Source organism: Acipenser ruthenus, chromosome 17, assembly GCF_902713425.1.
Source record: "Acipenser ruthenus chromosome 17, fAciRut3.2 maternal haplotype, whole genome shotgun sequence".
In the NCBI taxonomy this organism is placed as follows: Eukaryota; Metazoa; Chordata; class Actinopteri; order Acipenseriformes; family Acipenseridae; genus Acipenser; species Acipenser ruthenus.
Window position 1 is genome coordinate 6,130,091 of NC_081205.1, and position 20,268 is coordinate 6,150,358.

At 38.1% G+C, this 20,268-nt stretch overlaps 1 protein-coding gene across 3 annotated transcripts in view; it reads left to right on the forward strand.

Moving 5' to 3' along the window:
- Nucleotides 1-18,006, forward strand: part of LOC117423583 (rho GDP-dissociation inhibitor 1-like) — a 31,887-nt gene extending 13,881 nt beyond the window's left edge. For 2 of the 3 annotated variants that reach the window (XM_034039625.3, XM_034039627.3), the window contains exons 2-6: nt 2,961-3,164; nt 11,541-11,627; nt 13,783-13,859; nt 14,294-14,357; nt 15,281-18,006. In XM_034039625.3, the coding sequence (XP_033895516.2) occupies nt 2,975-3,164; nt 11,541-11,627; nt 13,783-13,859; nt 14,294-14,357; nt 15,281-15,480 (618 nt within the window). In that variant the 5' untranslated portion in view covers nt 2,961-2,974 and the 3' untranslated portion in view covers nt 15,481-18,006. Of the gene's footprint in view, nt 1-256; nt 398-2,960; nt 3,165-11,540; nt 11,628-13,782; nt 13,860-14,293; nt 14,358-15,280 lie in introns of those variants that run through there. The other variant, XM_034039626.3, reaches the window with a different exon arrangement.
- The last annotated feature ends 2,262 nt before the right edge of the window (nt 18,007-20,268 follow it).

A 20,268-nucleotide genomic window follows, 5' to 3' on the forward strand; every position in this document is an offset into this window, starting at 1 on the left:
TTTTGTGCAGTTTAGTGTTTCTAGGTACTTGTCACAATGTACCCAATACAAAATTATGATATCATCATTTTATTTAGACAGATGCATTATATTCTTTATAAATTTTTTTTGTATTCTTTTTAAGCAACGTTAAGCTTTTTTTTTTTTTTTTTTTTTGTTTGTTTCTCTTAAGCGGGATGCTAAAGACCAGCATCTCAGTTCCTGTTCAAACCACTGTTTTGTAACCGGTGACTCAGACTCGCTTCATAGATATATTCTGGTGCAGAGGGAAATTGCAGTTACTGAACACCATTCTCTGCCTGCCAATTAAAACAAGCAGTTGGTACAAATTCTTGCTTCACCAAGGCCTGCTGCTGTTGAAACTGTAGCTGTTTTGCCATCTGTATTTGCATAAACGGTAAGCAAATTTGTGGCATTTCGTCACCCTAACTGGCATTAAAAAACTTCTTAGATTCATTCTAACTGTCATACTTGTTTATTTATATATTTTCTGCTGGGAGAGGTATCTGTTCAAATGTATACGTGTAGGTATTTTTATACAAAAACTATTATTACTACATGATGAAACTGTACTTATTATTACATGTATGCTTTGGTTGGGCCGATGAAGGTTATATGTTAGGACCCTGTTTTTCATGCTCTGAATGCAGGTCAAGGTACATGTTATATGTAAATTGTATGTTAAATGCCTTTTCATATTGTATAATGACAATTCTGTTAGGTTACTGAAAACAATATTGATGTATATTTTTATAATTTCTTATCTGTTGGCAATTTTATGTATGCTTGCACTTTTTTAAATTTCTGGTTTTATTTAGTAGTACAGTCGAAGCAGCGTTTTTTTTTTTTTTTGCAGTGTGACATTTTTATCTACTGCCTTTATACATGCTTCCCAGGCCAGTTATACTGTAACTAGCAATAACTTACACGCCCTTGAGGCTGAGGGACAATGGAATGTTTGGAGAGCCATGCTGCAGATTGCAGTACCTGTAGGAGTTTACAAGTTAATTACCTGGTGTTCACTGGTAGTTTATCAATTTGGGAAGGCTCTTTGGTTTATTGCTTGCAATATCTTGTCTGTTGCTGTAGCTACCAACTATGCATCTTTCTACACCATTTAACAATCTCTCTCTCTCGCTCTCTCTCTCTCTCGCTCTCTCGCTCTCTGTCATACAAAATATATTGCTGCAAAGCCTGCAAGTCATTTTCTGAAAGCAATTTGGTTCATGGCACAGACAGCTCACTTCTTTGTTTCTGCATCAAAGACAGGTTTCACCTTTTGAAGTCGCAGCTGTTGGAGTTGGATTCAATAAGAGCGTGGAAGATTATAGCTGTCAGTTTTGTATTTATAGGATTCATTCTGAAAGTTGACATTAAAGGTAGCTGCCTTGCAGTGTTCAGGGGAAGCATTTTCTTGGGCTGCTTATAAATGAACAGATAACACGTTCTGCAGTTCGAAATGACAGAACTGTCACACTAATTTGTATCTTTTAAATCAAGACAACCTTGTGAATTGGAGCTTGGTGAGCAGGTACAGTAAATATATTGTAAAAGTATTCCTGCTTAATCCGTAGATCTTTGTTTTAATGAACTGCATAGCAGGTTCTAGTGATCTGAGCTGGTGTGTACAATGCATGCAGTCAGTGCAGCTAAATGACCAAGCTGCCAGAATCGATGGACCGTATGGGTTCTTTTGGCAGCCGATTAGCTAGAGCTAATTGGTTCATTTCCTCAGGATAATTGTTCGGCAGGGCAGAGGCGGAGTTGGAACATCACACTGGGGCTTTCTGCAGTTCATCTTCATACAACGTTTACACATTCCTATTAGCGTTGTACTTGGTGTGTGGTATATATGGATGTAGTCATTAGTTCCTAAATTTGATTGCCTGGGTTACTTGATGATCCATTATTTTAGAAAGGCTAACCAATCCTGTTGTACCTGATCCCTGTGTTGCTCTACTTTATCTTAAAACGCAGATGCTGTATTACTTTAGATTTCGTTGATTTTTGAAATGCTTACACGTAATTCACCGTAGAGATAGTCAAACCATCTCCTGTACTAAAACCTATTTCAACTTGGATATAGACCCACCCCCCCTAAAGCTTGTCAGAGATAAGCTTTCTTTCTCATCTTGCATTATAGGAATAGAAGTCATTCCCTGTATTTAAACCATGCAGCTGTGGCTGAATCCCTTATTGTCGGGATGGCAGGATGCTTCATGTTTGTGTGGCAGCAGTGCTCCCAGCCTTCAATTCAATTCTGGATCCTGCAGTGAACATGTAGGAGGATGGCTCATAGCTGTGGCTTTCTTCTCTGTCTGCGAGTGATTCATCTGGGTTCCTGTTTTTTCACGTGAAAGCATTGTAAAAGTTGTGAATATATTGCATTTCTTACAAGTTGTCGCCCAGTGGTTTTGGAGATAGCAAAAGGGCACTGTTTTAGAGAATTTCCGTTTTAGGATACAGCCTGTGAGATTAAATGTATTGTACATGTTTTGCATGTTACATGAACACTGGATTGTTAAATAGAATAAGCAGACTATTAGTTAGACTTTCATTGCATGTAGAACAGTGCGGAATTAGATCTATTTTTGTCAAAGGAGTTACAGTGCACAATGACTACAGTAGCTGCTTCTTTTAAAGAATTATTTGATGCTAGTCTACCCTTCATCTCCAGGATAAAACTGCATATATTGCACCAAAAATGTGATGAATACTACACAGTGCAGAACTAAAATAATCTGGTTGTACTGTTTGTATTTATGTACCCTTCCTCTTCTATATGCATTTGGTAACGGCTGTTCTGCACCATTTGAAAACATGATTTAAAACTGACTGCCAGATTTAGAACTTTATAGCATTGACAAAGCGTTTTCCCATGAATTTGAAAATAAGGTACTTCTAGAACTGTTTTTTAAATCACACAGTCGGGCTTGACGGGTCTGTTTTTCTTTTTCCAGGTTTTTAGCGGACGATGGCAGAGCAGGATCCCACCCCTGAGCAGCTGGCAGCGATCGCGGCAGAGAACCAGGAAGGAGTGACCTCAGTGAACTACAAGCCGCCAGCGCAGAAAACCCTGCAGGAGATCCAGCAGCTGGACCAGGATGATGAGAGCCTGCGCAAGTACAAGGAGGCACTGCTGGGAAACGTCAGCACCACAGTGGGTGAGTGAGTCCCGTATCTACAGTGGCATGGAGTCTGCACTACACACAGCCTGTTTTGGAAACCATGCTCGATCAATTCTGTCCAGTCCCAGTGATCTGCGTTCTATTGCAAAAGGATCAGGGGTGTGGGATCCCATTTTAATCTTACTGCTGAAACATGTAATGAAATTATGCATGGTTGAATTATTAACAACATATTTGTAACCATTAAAAAAAAAAAAATTATAATGTATTTTTTACAGCATTCCTGTTTTAACCTGACCCTGTTGGCTGTATTTCACACATTAGCTGCAGTTTTAATATCAATTACTGAGCATCCCACTGCTGCTGACAGATTCTACACATGGGTGCAAGGAAATAAAAATCAATTTGCCACCTCCAACAGTGTGCAATTAAAGAGACCAGACAAGCTGATTAGTCTCCACACTCCTGCATTCCCTCAGCCACAGGAACATATCTACCTTCATTGCATCTGAGGTATTCATATGATAATCGATATAATGCAAGGCGCTTCTATCCTGCGTGTCCACAGAATACCTTCTTTATGCCAGGATTATTGACGTACCTGGAGAACAGGCTGGAAATATTACAGGGAAGCTATAAATAAGCCTGGGAAACAGGATACAGTAGATAATGGGCTGTTCATTAAGGTTTTCACTCTCCTAGATGTGTTGGTTTTTTCTGCATCTGTTTTGCTTTACAAGGAAGAGGTAATGTGCTGTTGTCCAGCCTGTGGTCTGTTATAATGTATAATTACAATTGCAATCACAGCAGCATTGTTTGCTGACATTACTATGCTATTTTGTTCAATTACTATTAGTTAGAATTATTGGTTGAATACAAGAATCATTTTTATGAACATTTTAAATGCTATGCAGGTGTTGGTGTTTAAACCATTTCTTCACACACACACTTTATATTGCATTCTGATGTATAGTGACAGCCCTGGTTAGTATTTCCCAAGCAAAGAACCCCTAAACAAGCAAGTAACGTTTTAACATCACAAAGACTTAACTGCAAAGTTTAACAAAAAAAAAAACAACCCACAAACACACCCAAGTTTACATTGAAATTGAAATTGAATCAATTCAATTTTTTGGTCAGTTAATTTATGGGCATTAGTTGATTTAACCGGTAGATTCATCCGTGCACATTTTTTATAAAGGTAACGATCTTATAGAGCGCTTCTGCATGTAATACTAACAAAAACAAAACAAACAAAAAAAAAAAAGCAGCCCAATGGTTATTTGGTCTTTTTAAAAGCGTTTGTATTTGTACTGCGTTATTGAGATGTAGCTGTTCTGGCCCTGTGGGCACAAACTGAATAAACTAAACTTTTTTTTTTTTTTTTTAAACTATTATATTATATTCAAAGAACAAAACAAAACTAATAATAATTAAAAACAAAACACAGCTTACATGTGTTACGGAGTCTATCAAATGCAGATATTCCAGTACATTGTTATATTAACTCTACTGTTCAGGGATTGGTGCCACAAACGGGAATTTTTTTTTTTAAACAAATGATTTGCTTAAATGTGTACTGGTAAATTAAAGCCTATACATAATTTATTTACACTTATGCATTCTGTGAATTAATATTGAAAAAAAACTTCCTTTTAAAATTGTGTTGTATGTATTCACAGTTGCCATCTAGAGCGTTCTATTTTTTATAGATGTTTGCTTTTTACTGCATTCAGTAACTCCATCCTCAGTAATTCTGAATGTTTTCATTTCAAATGATGAAGCATTTAACTTGTGTTTTTGTTGTACAGCAATTTTTTGTTTGGCATAATTTATATACCACGGTTTTCTCGTCCGGTTCCTCAAAATAATTCCAAATGTGGCTTTGCCTCATTCCTTTGTTTAGAGATGCGATTTTATTAAAATATATAACAAACGTCAAACGCTTTTCTTATCCCGTGTGGACTGAACCATACCACGCCCACTACAGCTTGAACACAGAGTGCACCAGTGAAACGCCAGATCAACTGAAATTTACCCAGTGTCGATCTTTTTTGTTGCACCAATTAGGCAATTGCCAAACCCTTTCCTTTTTATAATATCCTCCCTTGCTGTGGCACCACAGCTGTCAGATAAGTGACGGACTGCTGTATATGATGATAAATTACTTTAATACATTAAGAAAAAGGTGAAATTTGTCACATGACCAGTTATACATCGAGCATATTATTCAATGTCTAACCACTTCTTTAGAGTTTATACATTTTTAAATGTTATATGGTATAATTAGTTAAGCAGATGGACCAAGGTACACCTGCTTAACTGTAATTGCAATTAATTACGAATTACACAAATACAAGCACCAAATTAAGAATTCAGATAAGAACCAGCTTAACTGAGACACACAAACCAGAATGTGCATTTACTGCTGCCTCCCAAAGTGACGTGGACAGTCAACCAATAGATCACAAAGGTCAGCAGTTGGAAATCGATAGCCATAAGAAGACATTTTCACTTCCAATTGATTTTTTCTTGTGAAGGCATTAAAAGCTTTTTTTTTTTCTGGAGCAATAGACCTGTTTTTATTTATTGGTACTTCATCCGTGGTCCCAGAGATGTAACTGTTGAACAGCTTTCACAAGTGTGTCATAGTTGCTGCAGATTTAATACAGGAGCCAAGTAACCTTTATGGTTAACAATAGCATTATAGCAATTATCTGAAATAATCTTCATCATACATTGCAGTCATCAAGTCATATTTTTATCATGCATTCAATTGATCTCCCTCTTTACAAAAAATAAAAATCACCAGTAGTCTTGTCATTTCACTGGGAGTGAAGTTTGTAAAATACATTTTGTACTGCTTCCCCACCCCCACCCCCTAATTAGAATTATTATTTTTGGCTTGGCAAGGATTCTAAGGATTTTTAGTACTTAATGAGCCTGATTTTCCACTCTGGGAAAATTGCCTGTGGTTTGCCCAAAGGGGATACAATAGGCCATTATATCCTTGTATTCTTTTTTCGTTGTGCTGAAATCGTATCGGGTTCACACAACCAGATTATGTATTGGTTAAAATAAAATATGCAAACTTGCCATTGAGTTTTATTTAGTTAATTTTACAAAAAAAAAAAGAATAAATAGGTAGATTAATCAACAAGATTAGTAATTGTTTCAAGATTCACTATCCACTACGCATACTGACCCTAAATTAAGTTGTGGTGCCTATGTGTGTAATGAACACACTGACACCAGGTTATTTAATGGTAAGCTGCTCTAGAATGGAGAGTTCTCTGAAACTTGATGTCAGACATCCCTGTCAGTTTCTAACTTCGCAGCAGACAGGAGGTGATGCGTGTGAGTGGCTGTATGTGTTTTCCTTATTAGGTTATGATCGGATCATACTGTCACAGATTGCCTGGCCTGAGCACCTCCTCAATCTGCTTGTGGGTTTGAGCAGGTGGGAAACTACTTTTTGTGCTGCCAGTTTCTCTTCTAGCAGGATGTTTTGTTTTTTGGCTGTTTCATTTGCTCGCTGCTCTGTGGACGATTTTTGAAAAAGCACAACTCAGCTCGACAAGCTTTTGTCTCTTGCAGCACTAGAGACATCAGAGTGCACCAGGCAGGTTGTGAAACCCTGGATACGGCATTCTAATATCATTTGACTCGAATGGAATAACAGTGATGGCTGTTCTTAGGGAGACAACTTGTGAACAAGTTTCCTTAAGGGCACTATATCCAGATGTGAAATATAATTAACGTGAATCTGAATAAGAATTGCTTGAGGGATAAGTAATGGGTTTATATGTGACATTTCCTTCAACAGCATCACAGATTCTTCTCTCCTGGAAACATTTTGGGTACTGAAATGATAATTTGCTTATAATTAAAGACTATTTAAATATTTTGCTAGGAATTGAGACGCTTAACCAAAATAAACAGAAAAAAGTAACATCTAAAATATATTGTGGGTTTTAGCATATAGTATGAGTTGACCAAGGTAATAATGATGGTACATTATTAAAATGTTGATCTATTGAAGTTGATTGCATTCTGCGTGTGATCATCTATGTTCACAGTGCACAAATAGCTGTCCGTCCATGAGTATTTTTCCAACGTCATATTTTTCAATAGAAAAATGCATTTTTGGGAAAACAAAAGAAAATGGAAAGAAAAAAAAATTCTGCATGGTGTTACAAGGAAAGTAAAAATAATAAACTGTGCTAAACCAAAAAATGTGTTGGATTTGAGACAACTGAACAAACTGGTCTTGTGTTTTTCAACGTTTTGTCTTAAGTTTTACCATAAATATACAGTATTGCCAAAAGAACGCAAATGTATACTGTTGCTGCAAATGCTACCTGTAGTATATTTATTTACCTTGCGTTACCTTCACTTGGAGGCAGTGGATATTCATTATTTTCAGCTGGTATCAATATCCACAGCTGGCTCTTTCCTAACTCCTTCAATACCATTTTCCTGAAATTTGAGTAAATCGACAGCAGAATCTCACCTAATCAGAGATTTAGATTGGCTTGTAGAATTCACAAGTACAGTATTTATCACTATCACTCACATTAATGGGCAGAAAGGGCATTTCACCTGGAGAGTGAAATTGTCCCCCACCGTTTTCACTGGCTTCTTTTAAGTCAATAACCAATCAGCTGCTTCCCAGTTGACCGACATGCTTTTAGCCAGTAACATGCTTTGACCCAGAAGACGCTACTGAGGTGAAATGACCCGGGGAGTACAAGTGGAAACGGATAACCCGAGAATAAGCCATAGAAAGAGAGTTTCTGAAGTGCTACCAGATATCATGATTTCAAATTCAAATACATGTGTGCTAGAACATGCTTCTTTAAAGAAATAGGAGGCAGGTGCAGAGTGGAAATATGTATTTTTAGATTTATGTATTTTCAGTATTCAAGAATGTATTGCCAATAACCATTTCTCTGTGGTTCTCTACCTTGGATACTAAATAAACTGATGTTAAAACACACATATATTGGTTAAAAATCTTACAATTAGCTTAATTCAGTTCAAGTGCATCTACTAAATTGTTACTGTAACGGGAACAGGAACCTGAATCCTAGATTTTGCCACCATCTCTTTTAATTGAATTCACTATGCTTTTGATAATGTATCAGTCTCTGCATTGAAACCTTGAGAGAGAGCAAACCCAGTGTGAGGCACAGCTAAAGATCACAAAAATAAAACGAGTGCGGGTGACTAATCCTAAATACCTGACTGGGATAGCAAATAGTCCTTTAAAAATCCAACCGAGAGATTGTGTGCTCCTCTCAGAAGAGAGTGAATATTGAGCCTTCTCTGCACCTGTGCTCAGAAGCCGGCCATGCTGCAGCTGTGTGGTTCACTGCAGCTCTGCTGTTGCGTTTCCTGGAACCCTTTGCGGGGTGGGACTGAGGAGCAACATTGTGCTGCAAGCTGCAAAGTCAAACCTTCATTAACAGCTGCAGGGCCTTTACTTAGAAGAGTGGCCTCCGCAGGGTTTTTTCTTTATTACTTTTTGTCATGCTGTTATAGTCTGCAGGCTAATTTGTACAGGATAGCAGGACTAAAGTGTTGTGTTTGTGTTGTTGTTGGGTTTTTTTTAATTTTATTTTTTTATTATATATAAAAGTAGTGATTGGGCAAAAATGACTCGTAGTATGTAATTTGTAGATATTATATTAAATATGTTCTTTTGTAAATTTCATAGTAAAATCCTCCTGGTCACCCAGCACAATAAATGCATTAAAAAAAGGCTTGGGATCCATCAGAATCCTGTTTTTATTTAGATACAGGAGAAATATGATCCTTTCATTTTCCCTTCTCTGCCTTGAAGGCAGCTTCCTCTTGCTGGAATCAGAATATTTCTGTGAGCCTGATCATCAGTGGGCTTGCAGCCAAACCCCTTGGCCTGGTTTTCAAGCCAGCTCTCATGTTACTCTGTAGGAATCTGCCTTACCAGTGCTCTCTGGGAACTGTGCATCGTCTCGGATGGGATGAGCACAGTTCAAACGCACTCTTTAACATTGAGGCATCCAAATCAAATTCATAGACCATGAGGTCACTGGGTGACAAAGCGTCACAGGAGCGCTTGCATTTTTGTAGAAGGCGTGGTTTTTAATAGTGCTTTTTAAGTCACTGACTGTGCGGACAGGCTTACTTGTGTAAACAGCAAATGAAATTGTCCTGCAAATTATGTTTGCTTGTATTTTATCTCATTGAATCTTTTGCCCATAACCCCCCCCCAATAATATCTGAGACTAGAGATGGCAGGTTTGTTCACACTGGGTCACATGTTTAGTGCTTGTCATACGTACTTTAATTGTGAGGTTAATTCCACTCCTGCCTTAGCTCAGCCTTTGATGTCAAGAGTTGTCAGCAATCAACTAATGCGATAGGAAAATACATTTAAAAATGCCATTTAAACAAATGTAGCCTGTGTACCAGTTAAAAAAAGAAAAATGCAACCAAAGAATTTGATGGTCATTGCTGGCGGAAACCTGCACTTTGCATGAGCAGGCTGAACTACTTTGAAGAATAACAAAGGGCTTGTCAACAACCTACCTGGTGTTGCATTGCAAGACTCGCTTTAGTTTACTGTACTTTTTATACTCATCTGCTTTTGAATTGAATAGTAATAGTAAAAACAAAGCTGACACTCGTGTTCAGGATGCATTAAAAAAACATTTAAATGTAATCATGATCTAAAGCTAAATATTTGTTCTGTTTTGTGGGTATTCTGAACTACAGATTGAGAACGTCTGGTCTAACGCAGCAGTAATTAGCTGAAGAAACTAACAATTCATAAGAAGTACAGTACTAATGGTTTAGTCTTGCTGTCAATTTGAAAGAAACCATTCTACTTGTTTGTGTACTGTAACTATGGTACACTGCTTTGATTTCAAAGCTATAAAGTGTGTGTGGAGTGGGGAAGAGAGGGAGTTGGACTCATTAGGCGCCGCATGTGTACAGTAGGTTTTGATAAGATCGGATTACACAAATGCTCTCGTGAAATAGGCCTTAAAAGGCAGCAGTTGGCACTATCTAAACAATCTTGTTTTTGATAACAAAATCAGATCAAAAGCGACTGCATTGAAATAGCATGTGCCCATGTGTGCCAGCAAGCCTTCATCTGAGCACAGTTAATGTGATTTGCACAAGCTGAGATACTGATGAGAACCAGGAACGCACTGTACTCCATACCGTTACATCCTTGTCTTACTGTAGTTTACTTTGCAAAGCTTCAATTCTGTAGTCAATGTCAGGCGAACATCAATTGGAAACTCTTCAAGCTGATCTGAGGCAGTGATTGGTAACATTTGGACTGCTATACAACTCTTGTAATTCAATGGCCTTGTCATTCTGTAACAACCCCAGCCTCAACAGGACCCTGCACACACACACACACACACACACACACACACACACACACAGGAAAACTGGTGATTTCTTATATGGCGCTCCAGTTATTAGAAGTAGTTTGGGTTTTGCAAGCTGCCGTCAACTTGGGCGATGACAGTACATTCCTATTTGAAGCTCAAATTAAGTGTGCAAAATTGTCTTGTTGCGAGAACAGCATCTAGCCAGTGCGAGCTGAGGTCAGGAGGGTAGCTCTGTTGGCAATGCAGAGAAATCACAATAGGGGTGTGAGTGAGTGCAGCTGATGTTTGCAATCCATCATGCACAGTGGCATGGTTCTCTGTCGTCTGTTACTCACAGCAGATAATGGATGCCTGACTTGAAAGGTTTAGCAACGTTTGTGCTATCTTTTGTTTCACTTTAGCACCCAGTAGTTGAGGAGCCGCTTATCCAAGTGATATGAAACATTCTTTTTTTTTATTATTTTTTCTTAATTTGGAATCGCCAATTATTATTTTTTTCTCCCCAATTTGGAAAGCCCAATTCTTTTATGTTAACCTGGCTCACCGCTGCCACCCCCGCGCTGACTCGGGAGAGACGAAGACGGACACACGCGTTCTCCGAAACGTGTGCCGCCAGCCGTCCGCTTCTTTTCGCTCTGCAGGCCAGCCACCTCAGAGCTACAGCGTTGGAGGACCATGCAGCCGCCTGGCCAGTCACTGGTGGGCCAGGGGTCGCTGGTGCATGGTGGGCCGTCGTGCGCCGTCCCCTGGGAACTCCCGTCCACGTTCAGCAGTGGAATAGACCTCCAGGCTATAGGGCGTATCCTGCTCTCCCTGCGGAGCCCCTTTACCAGATACGCCACTCGGAAACATTCTTTTAAGCACAAGTTATTGGGCATGTCAAACCCTGGGGCTATAAGGAGGTGTCTTTTTACGTACATGTACGTATATTACACGTACATCTTTTCTTGTATCCAGAGAACCACTTGTATTAGAAATTCTTTATAATGTGTGTTTCTGCATGTTCTTGTTGTTTTTCCAGCTGACCCTAATGCCCCAAATGTACAGGTGACAAAGCTGACGTTGGTGTGTGAAACTGCTCCTCTGCCTCTCACCCTGGACCTGACAGGTGAGCAAATACACATTTACAGTTGAGATCTGAACAGGTATGTGTTCGAAGAACATATCTTGGATCTGACACTTGAATACAAATAAGTGTAACTTAACGTAAAAAGGCTGCTTTGATTACAATGACCGGACACACATGTATTGGTTATAAAGTGAATTTTTATTTCTATGACAGACACTGATCATAGACTATTTGATGTTTTGTATGATAAAGACCGAACACTTTGAGATACAGGCTTTGTACACAACTGTGCTTGATGATTCTGTTAAATGTGACAGAAATTAACCTTTTTTGGCAGTATTTTTATTTATTTATTTTTTAAATAAGGGTGGAGTGTGCTTGATTCTGCTTGTATTTAAGAGAATAAGAACCAAGCCTTTTAACTTCAGCCCCCATTAGTAGCCTACATTGTGATTTAAACCAGTCAAAGAACCGCAGCACCTCCCCCCTGTGGCAGAATGAAGTAATGGCCTAGTGAAACAGTGTGGAAACAATAAAGGCCAGTCATTGCTTTGCAATACAAAGTTTGCTACTGCCTCTTTCAGAGAATTCTTTATATCTAGATTCTTTAAAAAAAAAAAAACTTTCAATAAAACAAATCTGCACTAGATACTATAGATTAAAGAAACAGCAGACGTGTTGTCTATTGTGTAATTGCCAGAGCATATGCTTAATTTGCTGAGGATTTCTTCATCCTGCTGGGAATCTGCCCAGAGCACACAGGGCTTGCATTAGCACCTGCCCGTCCACTGTTTAATCCTACAACCACCAGATGTCGGCTGACAGATTTCTTAATCGGCGTAATGGATAAGTCTACCAGTGCATTGCATGCATCATCTTCATTAGCCAAACCTGAGCTGTAGTTCGTCATTTCCAGCCTTACTGTTCATTAACACCATATGGCACACTTGCTAAATGGTGCATGATCAACACATGTTGAAACCATGTGATTTCACTTGTGTCACTTATGTTTTCAAAACGTGATGATTGTGCATTAAAGTGTGAATTATATATTGGTCTGTGGGCTTGTGAATAAGTCTAAATAAGCTCAGGTGTGACTAGTTTAGATCATACATTAGCTGCAATACAATGGTATCCGTTACCCCGATTTTTAAGCTGTAGCTTTGTTATGCCTGCACAATGTCAAACATGACATTTGATAGCTGTAGACTAAATGGTGGATTGGCATGTCATTGTATTGAGCCCTGGCACACCATTTAAATGTCTGAACATTCATGTCAGTGTGCTGCCTTAGAAAAGTCAACATGCTGACATCCAGGTGTGCTCTAGCTTCGCAACAGTCTGAAGACCTTTTCAGAAAGTGCAGCATCTGCCCTGATTATTGCTGTATTTGTGTATTTATATTAATTGTTCTAAAAGATGGATCAAGGAAATAACACACAAATTGTAATTATAATAAACACTTTTGAGGTTTGGTTAACAAGGTGTAAACTTGGGAATTGGAATTAGATTATTAAAACTCCTAGTCAAAGGGCATTTTTATGTAATTGATTTGTTGAGGATTTTGTCTCATTTCTCAACAACATGCAGTGCAGCACAAACAAGCTGCTCCTAGATCCTGTTCATTGTACTCACTCTGATTTATGTATTGTGGGAGGCAGCTGCTAATTATTTTTTTCTCTACCTCACTTTATAATATCCTGGCCAACTCTTCATTACATAAACACCCAGTTAAAGAATGCTGGTCAAACTGCCCCAGATCCAAAAATCTGCACAATGATTTTAACTTGGAACAGGGACAATTTAAGACTAAGCTTATGTTAGTTTATTTAGTTGTTTTAAGCTATTAATGCAAGCTTCGCCCAAAGTAAAACTGCCTAGTAAGCTGGCTCGGATGTCAATTTATCGCCTAAAAAAATGAACTCTTTGGAAGAACTGCAAAGCATTATAGAAATGGATTTCCCTAAAGCGACTTCATGCAGCCTTGTTTTAAAGCAAGCGCAAAAAGCAATAATGGAGTGTTTAAACTAACAAGGCGCTACAATAATTGAACTGCTCCTTTTCTCAAATTAGATTTTGCTCTTCAATATATGGCACCTTGTAGGTCATAATGGAGCGCAAGTGCTGTACTCCTGGGAGGTAAAAGATATAGCTGAGTTCTTGGAGCTTCTCAATAAGGTGTCTGTGTTTGCAGGTGATCTGGAAGGCTTTAAGAAGCAGTCATTTGTCCTGAAGGAGGGCGTGGAGTACAAGATTAAAATCAGTTTTAAGGTAAGGAAGTGGACAGTGCCCTTCCATTGCAATCTTAGCACCCAGTACAGTTCGGAACGCATCATTAATTAATCATTAATTATCCACAATTCAGTCCTCTGTCACTAATTTCTACTTTCTAGTTCACAAGCTCAATGGTTGGGGATAATTAGAAGTGATGTCCCCTGCCATATTTGTAAATTCCAAATTTGGACTACTTTATACAGTATGTGCAAGTAAAAAACATATCCTGTATCTTTATATTCTGTTCCACATAGTAACTTTCAAGTTTCATTAAATATATGTACAAATGTAAGTGTGACATGCATACATACAGGCAAATCCATAGAACCCTAGATCGTACAGTGAACTTGAGCTAAAGAGAATACAGTATCACAGTAACATAAGCAGTTCTCAAGATTGTGTATTGTGACCCAATATATGTTTCTTTACAGGTTAACAGAGATATTGTCTCAGGCTTGAAGTACGTCCAACAGACCTACAGGAAAGGAGTTAAGAGTGAGTGCCTTGTTACATTGCCTCTGTCACGCCCTATCCACAAAGCTTTGACTAATGAGTTACTTAAGTGTTTTTTTAATTTATTTTATAAGAAACTTGAATTTGATTAATAGGTTGTAGGTTTTGAACGATCTAGAAAAGCTGCAATCAAAAACTTAAATCCATCAAAAGTGCAGTTATGTTTTATATTAATTTGTTTTTTTTATTTTTTAATTTTAAACTTTGTCCTCCAGGATCTAACCATTGAGAGGATAGCAGGCACACAATTTCTTACAATTTTACCATTTACATTCAGCTAAAAACCTAAAACTACCAACATGCACATTTTCATTGAAAGGATCCTGTCGTCCATATGTACACAGCCTCAACCCAGTAGAGTTTGGCTTCTTGCTCACCAGAATCTACCCTGCACTTAAAACGTTCTCATCCGTTTGTGTGTTTCGGCAACAGAAAGAAAAATACTGTCTCAGTCCATTCTCACTCAGCAGTCTGTCCCAGTTCTGTGTTGTTTTTTGTTTTGTTTTAAGTAAGCAAACAAGACTTTCCAACAGTAGCTCATTTCTGAAAGCAAATCAGTTTGTACCACATTGTAATTTGAAGGAATCGTAGCGCTCTGTTAACTACCAGCTGCTGTTTCCTGTCCGTCTCCTTTCTTTCCCTTTTTGAGTTCCAAATACTTTACATGAGGCCAAGCAAGTTTGTGTTGCTTTAGAAATTCAGATGGAACGTTGTTTTTTTTTAATTAGTTGGTGTAATATGTAGCACGCGATTCCAGCTGAGAAATGTCTCCGCAATAAAACTCCTCACAAAGTTACTGAAAAGCAGGAGAGGACCCCTGTTCTGTGTCTACATTATAATATGTGCAATTTGTCTGTCCTAGCTCTAATGTATTGCTACATTTTTTGTATTTCGCTTTGATGCAGTTGACAAGACGGACTACATGGTTGGCAGCTACGGGCCGCGCCCCGAAGAGTACGAGTTTCTGACGCCGCTGGAGGAAGCGCCCAAGGGCATGCTGGCCAGGGGCACCTACAACATCAAATCGAAATTCACAGACGACGACAAACACGACCATCTGTCCTGGGAGTGGAACCTCAACATCAAGAAGGAGTGGAAGGATTAATCCGGCCAGCAGCATCACCCTCACATTAGGAGAGGCCGAATCAGCAGCTATACAGTACACCACCTACGACTACTACGCCCCCTACTGTACCAAAGTGATACCACAACTTTTCCTTTTTTTACGAAAGAACAGCATCACCATCCAAAATTAATGAATTTGTACTGCAGAGTAAGAACATCATGGCTGGCGAGAGAAACAGTTGTAAAATCCAATGTTTGTTTAAAAAGAAAATGATGGCATGGCTATTTGTGTTCGTCTCCCTTCATTGTTTTCATCCCCACCCCCCCCCACCCCCGTTTGTTTGTTTTGTTTAGGTTCTGTTTTACCGAGAGCTGCCTTCTGAAGTTATCAGTTAAAGAACCATGAGAGGAGTATTAGATATGTATTTTTTTTTCCCCCGCAGAGAGAAGGAAAAGGCTTTTCCATACTGCTAGGCAAACTCTATCAAAGCAAACTGTATCAAATTGAAAGACATAGTAGTTTCATATGCATGTATATTGAGCATTTGAGACTGCATTTTTGTGTATACTGTTTTTTTTTTCCTTACCTGCTGTTCCAGTGAGATTGGGACCCAGTCCTATATTTTCTGTAGCTGGTAAGATGCTGTAAATACAGTATTCTATTTGCAGTTTGCCTTGCAGTTCTGGAGGATTTTTTTCAGTCTCTTTAAAATATTGTCCCAGTCTGATATCAACAAGTATATTATATATATATATATATATATATATATATATATATATATATATATATATATATGTGTGTACAGTTAGATTTAGAGGCAGTTTTCTTAAAATAATCCAATTAAACCAATTACATTTTTTAACCATGTTGCCTTAATGTTAATGATGATTACTGTTGTGAAAAAAACAAGAAAAACAAATGCAAAAATAATAATAATCATGTAGACTACTTGCATATATTGAGTTTCCTGTTGATCTGACTGCAAATGAACAGTGCCAGCCCAAATTAAGTAACTAATGCAGTATTGTGGAACCTGTACCAGTTTAAAGATTATATAATAATTGTGATAAGAAAGAGATTAATGGGAGAGACTTTCTTCCCTGCTTTTGAGAGCTGATAATTCTACAAAAGTCAACCATGTCACCTGGATGTATTTTATTCTTTTATTAGCTGCTTAATGTGGGCTGACACCTGCTAACATGTTAATTAAAGAGGGTGGAAGAGGAGATCACTACTGGTGGATGCCACATTCCTGAGTCGGCATTTAACCTGTTGATTAAAGTCACGCTGCTGAGCTGGAGTAAAACGCCTATGGTCTTTTTTGGGGGAGGGTGTTTTCTTAAAGGAACTGTATACAGAATAACATCTCGAAGCTGAAGCTTATTAAGAAGGGGGAAATTAAGACATGCAAGTCATTGCACTGTTATCTGTAATAAAAAAGCAAGGATTCAAAGTAGGGTGTTTGGACTGAAAACTTCAGTTTGGAAGATGTTATAAATACTGCATGCAGGGCCTTTTGAAGATGCTCTTTTGAAACCTAGTGTTGTATTGAATGGACCAGAAGAAAATATATAGTATGTCATAACATTTGTGTAAATGAATGTGCCTGCTTCATTTTATATGTCTTTTTTTTTTCTCATCAAATAAGCAGTATCCCCTTTTTATTTTCAAACTCCTCTGCGCCTTGAAAAACCATGCCTTCAGATTTCAGAAATGGGAACTGGATTAGTTCCCATTCACCAAAGGGGCTTACTGTGTCTGTTCAGACTAACGGAATACTATAGCGGGGCATAAAGATGCCTTACATGAGTTAAGACCTATTGTTTAATAAAACACACACCAACACTTGCCTCTTATGGATTAGTATTTGATACAGAAAATCTAGGACAACTTCCTTGCACCTTTCCCTAATAGCAGTGTCATTAATTTCTGTAGATCTCTTACAGCCTTTGAAATAGAATACAAAAACTACAGTGCCATCACCAGGGCCAGCAAAACGTAAAAAAGGAAGGAAATGTTCTTGTAGCCTATGGCAACTTTTGGAGCCCAATTCGATTTAATGTTTTGATAGGAGAGAAACATTAAGAACGAGAAACAAAGTAAATGTGCTGTGCAATTGCAGCTCATTTAAAGGATTTCTCCATGTTTTTGTTTGTCACAAAATCTTAACCCTCCAGCTAAAAAGTTAATTGAATTTAGGGTTATCCAGTGTGTAATCAAGCAGTAAAATACCAGACGGGTCATGGCTATTGAAAGAGTTAGGTGTCAAGGCAACTAGATATTGGGCTTTTCTGGCCCTGATTCAGTAACAGTGTTTGTGATTGGCTGGGTACATGTCGGTGAGTGTCATAGCCAGTAGAAATGGGACCAATCAAGTGGTTACTTGTAGCTGTGCAATGTTATTTACCCATAAACCCTTTTTTTCTCCTTTTTTTAAAAAAAAATATAGATTTTTTAATTTGTCTCTTGTCTGTTTTTGCTACTTATTCTGTGTAGCCTGGAGAACAGTTTCCAGACTTTATTTGACTACAATAAAGTGTCCAGACTGGATCCATTACAAATCTACCATGGGGTTTTATTTGTATGTTTTGTATATTTGTGTCTTTTGGGAGTAAATGAGTTTAGTCTTGATTTTATTCTCTGTGCATAACCTTGGTCTGGATGAACAGAGAGAAACTAACCCATACCTTTCATTGGAACCGTAATGCATCACAAACAAATAACTTGTTAGCCTCCTGAAATAGTAACCCCCTACTCTTAATTTGAGCGAAGTCCACATGATCCCTTTATTGCAAATGTATAGGGCTGCTATACTGTGCACTTCAACAGTTTTACTGTTTGTCCTTCATCACTAAAACTGATCGCATTGAATCAGAGTTTCGGGAAGATAGGTAAAGAAGCTGCAGATTTTAAAAAATATCTGATTTCGACAATACAAAATAAATCGATGTTTAGATGAACACACGGCTCGTTTTCAAGAATCCTGTTTATAAAAAAGTTCGACTTTCTCATTTCACAAGGATTCTGTTTATTTCATATTCATTTTGCAATGGCATTAAAAGCATTATAAACAAAATCCCATCACACATAACCTAACAACTGTATACCAGTCGATGACCATATATCATCCTTAGACACAATATACTGTCCATGCTGCCACTCCCCTTTAATAGATCATTCTATAAACATTCAAAGGGCTACATACCTTGGAACAGAACAATTAGATATAAAATAGCAGCAGAAAAATACTCTTAATTTTGAATTATTTTTTATTAGTTTAAATTAAATATAATTCAAAAAATATGCTGCATGCTCTAAACAATACCTAGGCAAACTGCCCATTCTGTGGTAATGTATTAGGCAATTTGTCCATGATGCAAAAGAACACAGCATAGATTGTGATACTGCACGACTAATGGGCCCTCCCACAGCGTGCTTGTTTATCCAGATGTGGACTGCTGTCCACTGGGACCCAGTCCTTCAGTTACACTCTGTTCAAAGGGGTTTGGTAAATGTTATTCTCTCATTAAAAGGAAAGCAGTTTTTAAGGCTTTGCCTTCATTGCATTATAATGCTTGCGTGAGACAAAAACCGTAAGCTGTTTTAAAAAGTAGATGCTATTGAAATATTTGTATGCAGGCTTACAACGCGGCAAACGCCTGCTCAAGAAAACGCCTGTGTTACCTGCGTTGAATCCGCTCACGATTCAGTAAAGACGAAGGAATATTTTCAAGGCTTTCAAAAAGTGTATCCTGGTTAATTAAACTATAATGCAGACAGTATAAAAAATACATGTTTTCCATACTGCACACATGAGACTTGCATAGCGAATGGAAGTCTATGGCAGCAAAGATTTATGGAATTATTGCACTAGCTATAGACGGAAACCTTCCATGTCTGGCCTTTTAAGTGAGCACAATCTAGCTCTGTGACGCGAATATAAAGGCACTCTTGGTGGATACACCTCCGTCTAAATCATGAGCCTGGGGTCTGGAAACTGGGAACAAATAACTGTCTACATATATGTCTGTTTTCCACAGCAGCAGACATGTAGCCACAGTGAAAGGGGTCCCAAGTGTTTGGAACTGCCAGTCAGACAGAGCAACTGGTCGGACACATGCTGCAATAATAGCAGTGTCCAGTAGACGGAGCTCTAAGCTTGACACCATTCTAGACTTCTCTAAAGGCTAATATGCTCTGTTGTACCGTTTGTGATAATATGATGCCAGGTGAAAGACTGTTTTATTATAATATGTATATTATTTACAGCTGGTATAAAGTATGGAAAAAAACCAAATTATTTACAGAAGGACTAGGTTTGGGGAGTGTATAGCCCATTTTTCCTCACTCAGACCCCTTTCAAAATACCCTGGTATCTCTGAATAGAGAATCGTCGCCTCTTTAAAAATATCCTAAATATTTTAATGAGCAAAACATTTCACAAGTAGAATGGTCCCCCGAAATGTGACCCTTTTTCAAGGAAAGCAGTACAACTGGAGCTGGGGAGTTTGTACTATAATATAGGTTTGGATTACTTTTTCCTATCAAGGCACTTATATAATATTAATTTAAACTCTTTTGCCAACAGCTTCCTAGACATGTGTTTTGAATATCAAATAAGCAAGCACGTATTTCAGAGTCAATATGCATACGCAAATGGAGTAAATGTTGTTTTTTTTAATGTAAATAATTTTGACTTGGTGAATGGTACATAATGAGAATACAATTACTGTAGCAACACCCAGCCGACAGACTTCATGAACAGCACAGTATTGCAGGACGCCTGGAGACTGAATTTATTTCTCAAAATAACGTGATGAAATTTTA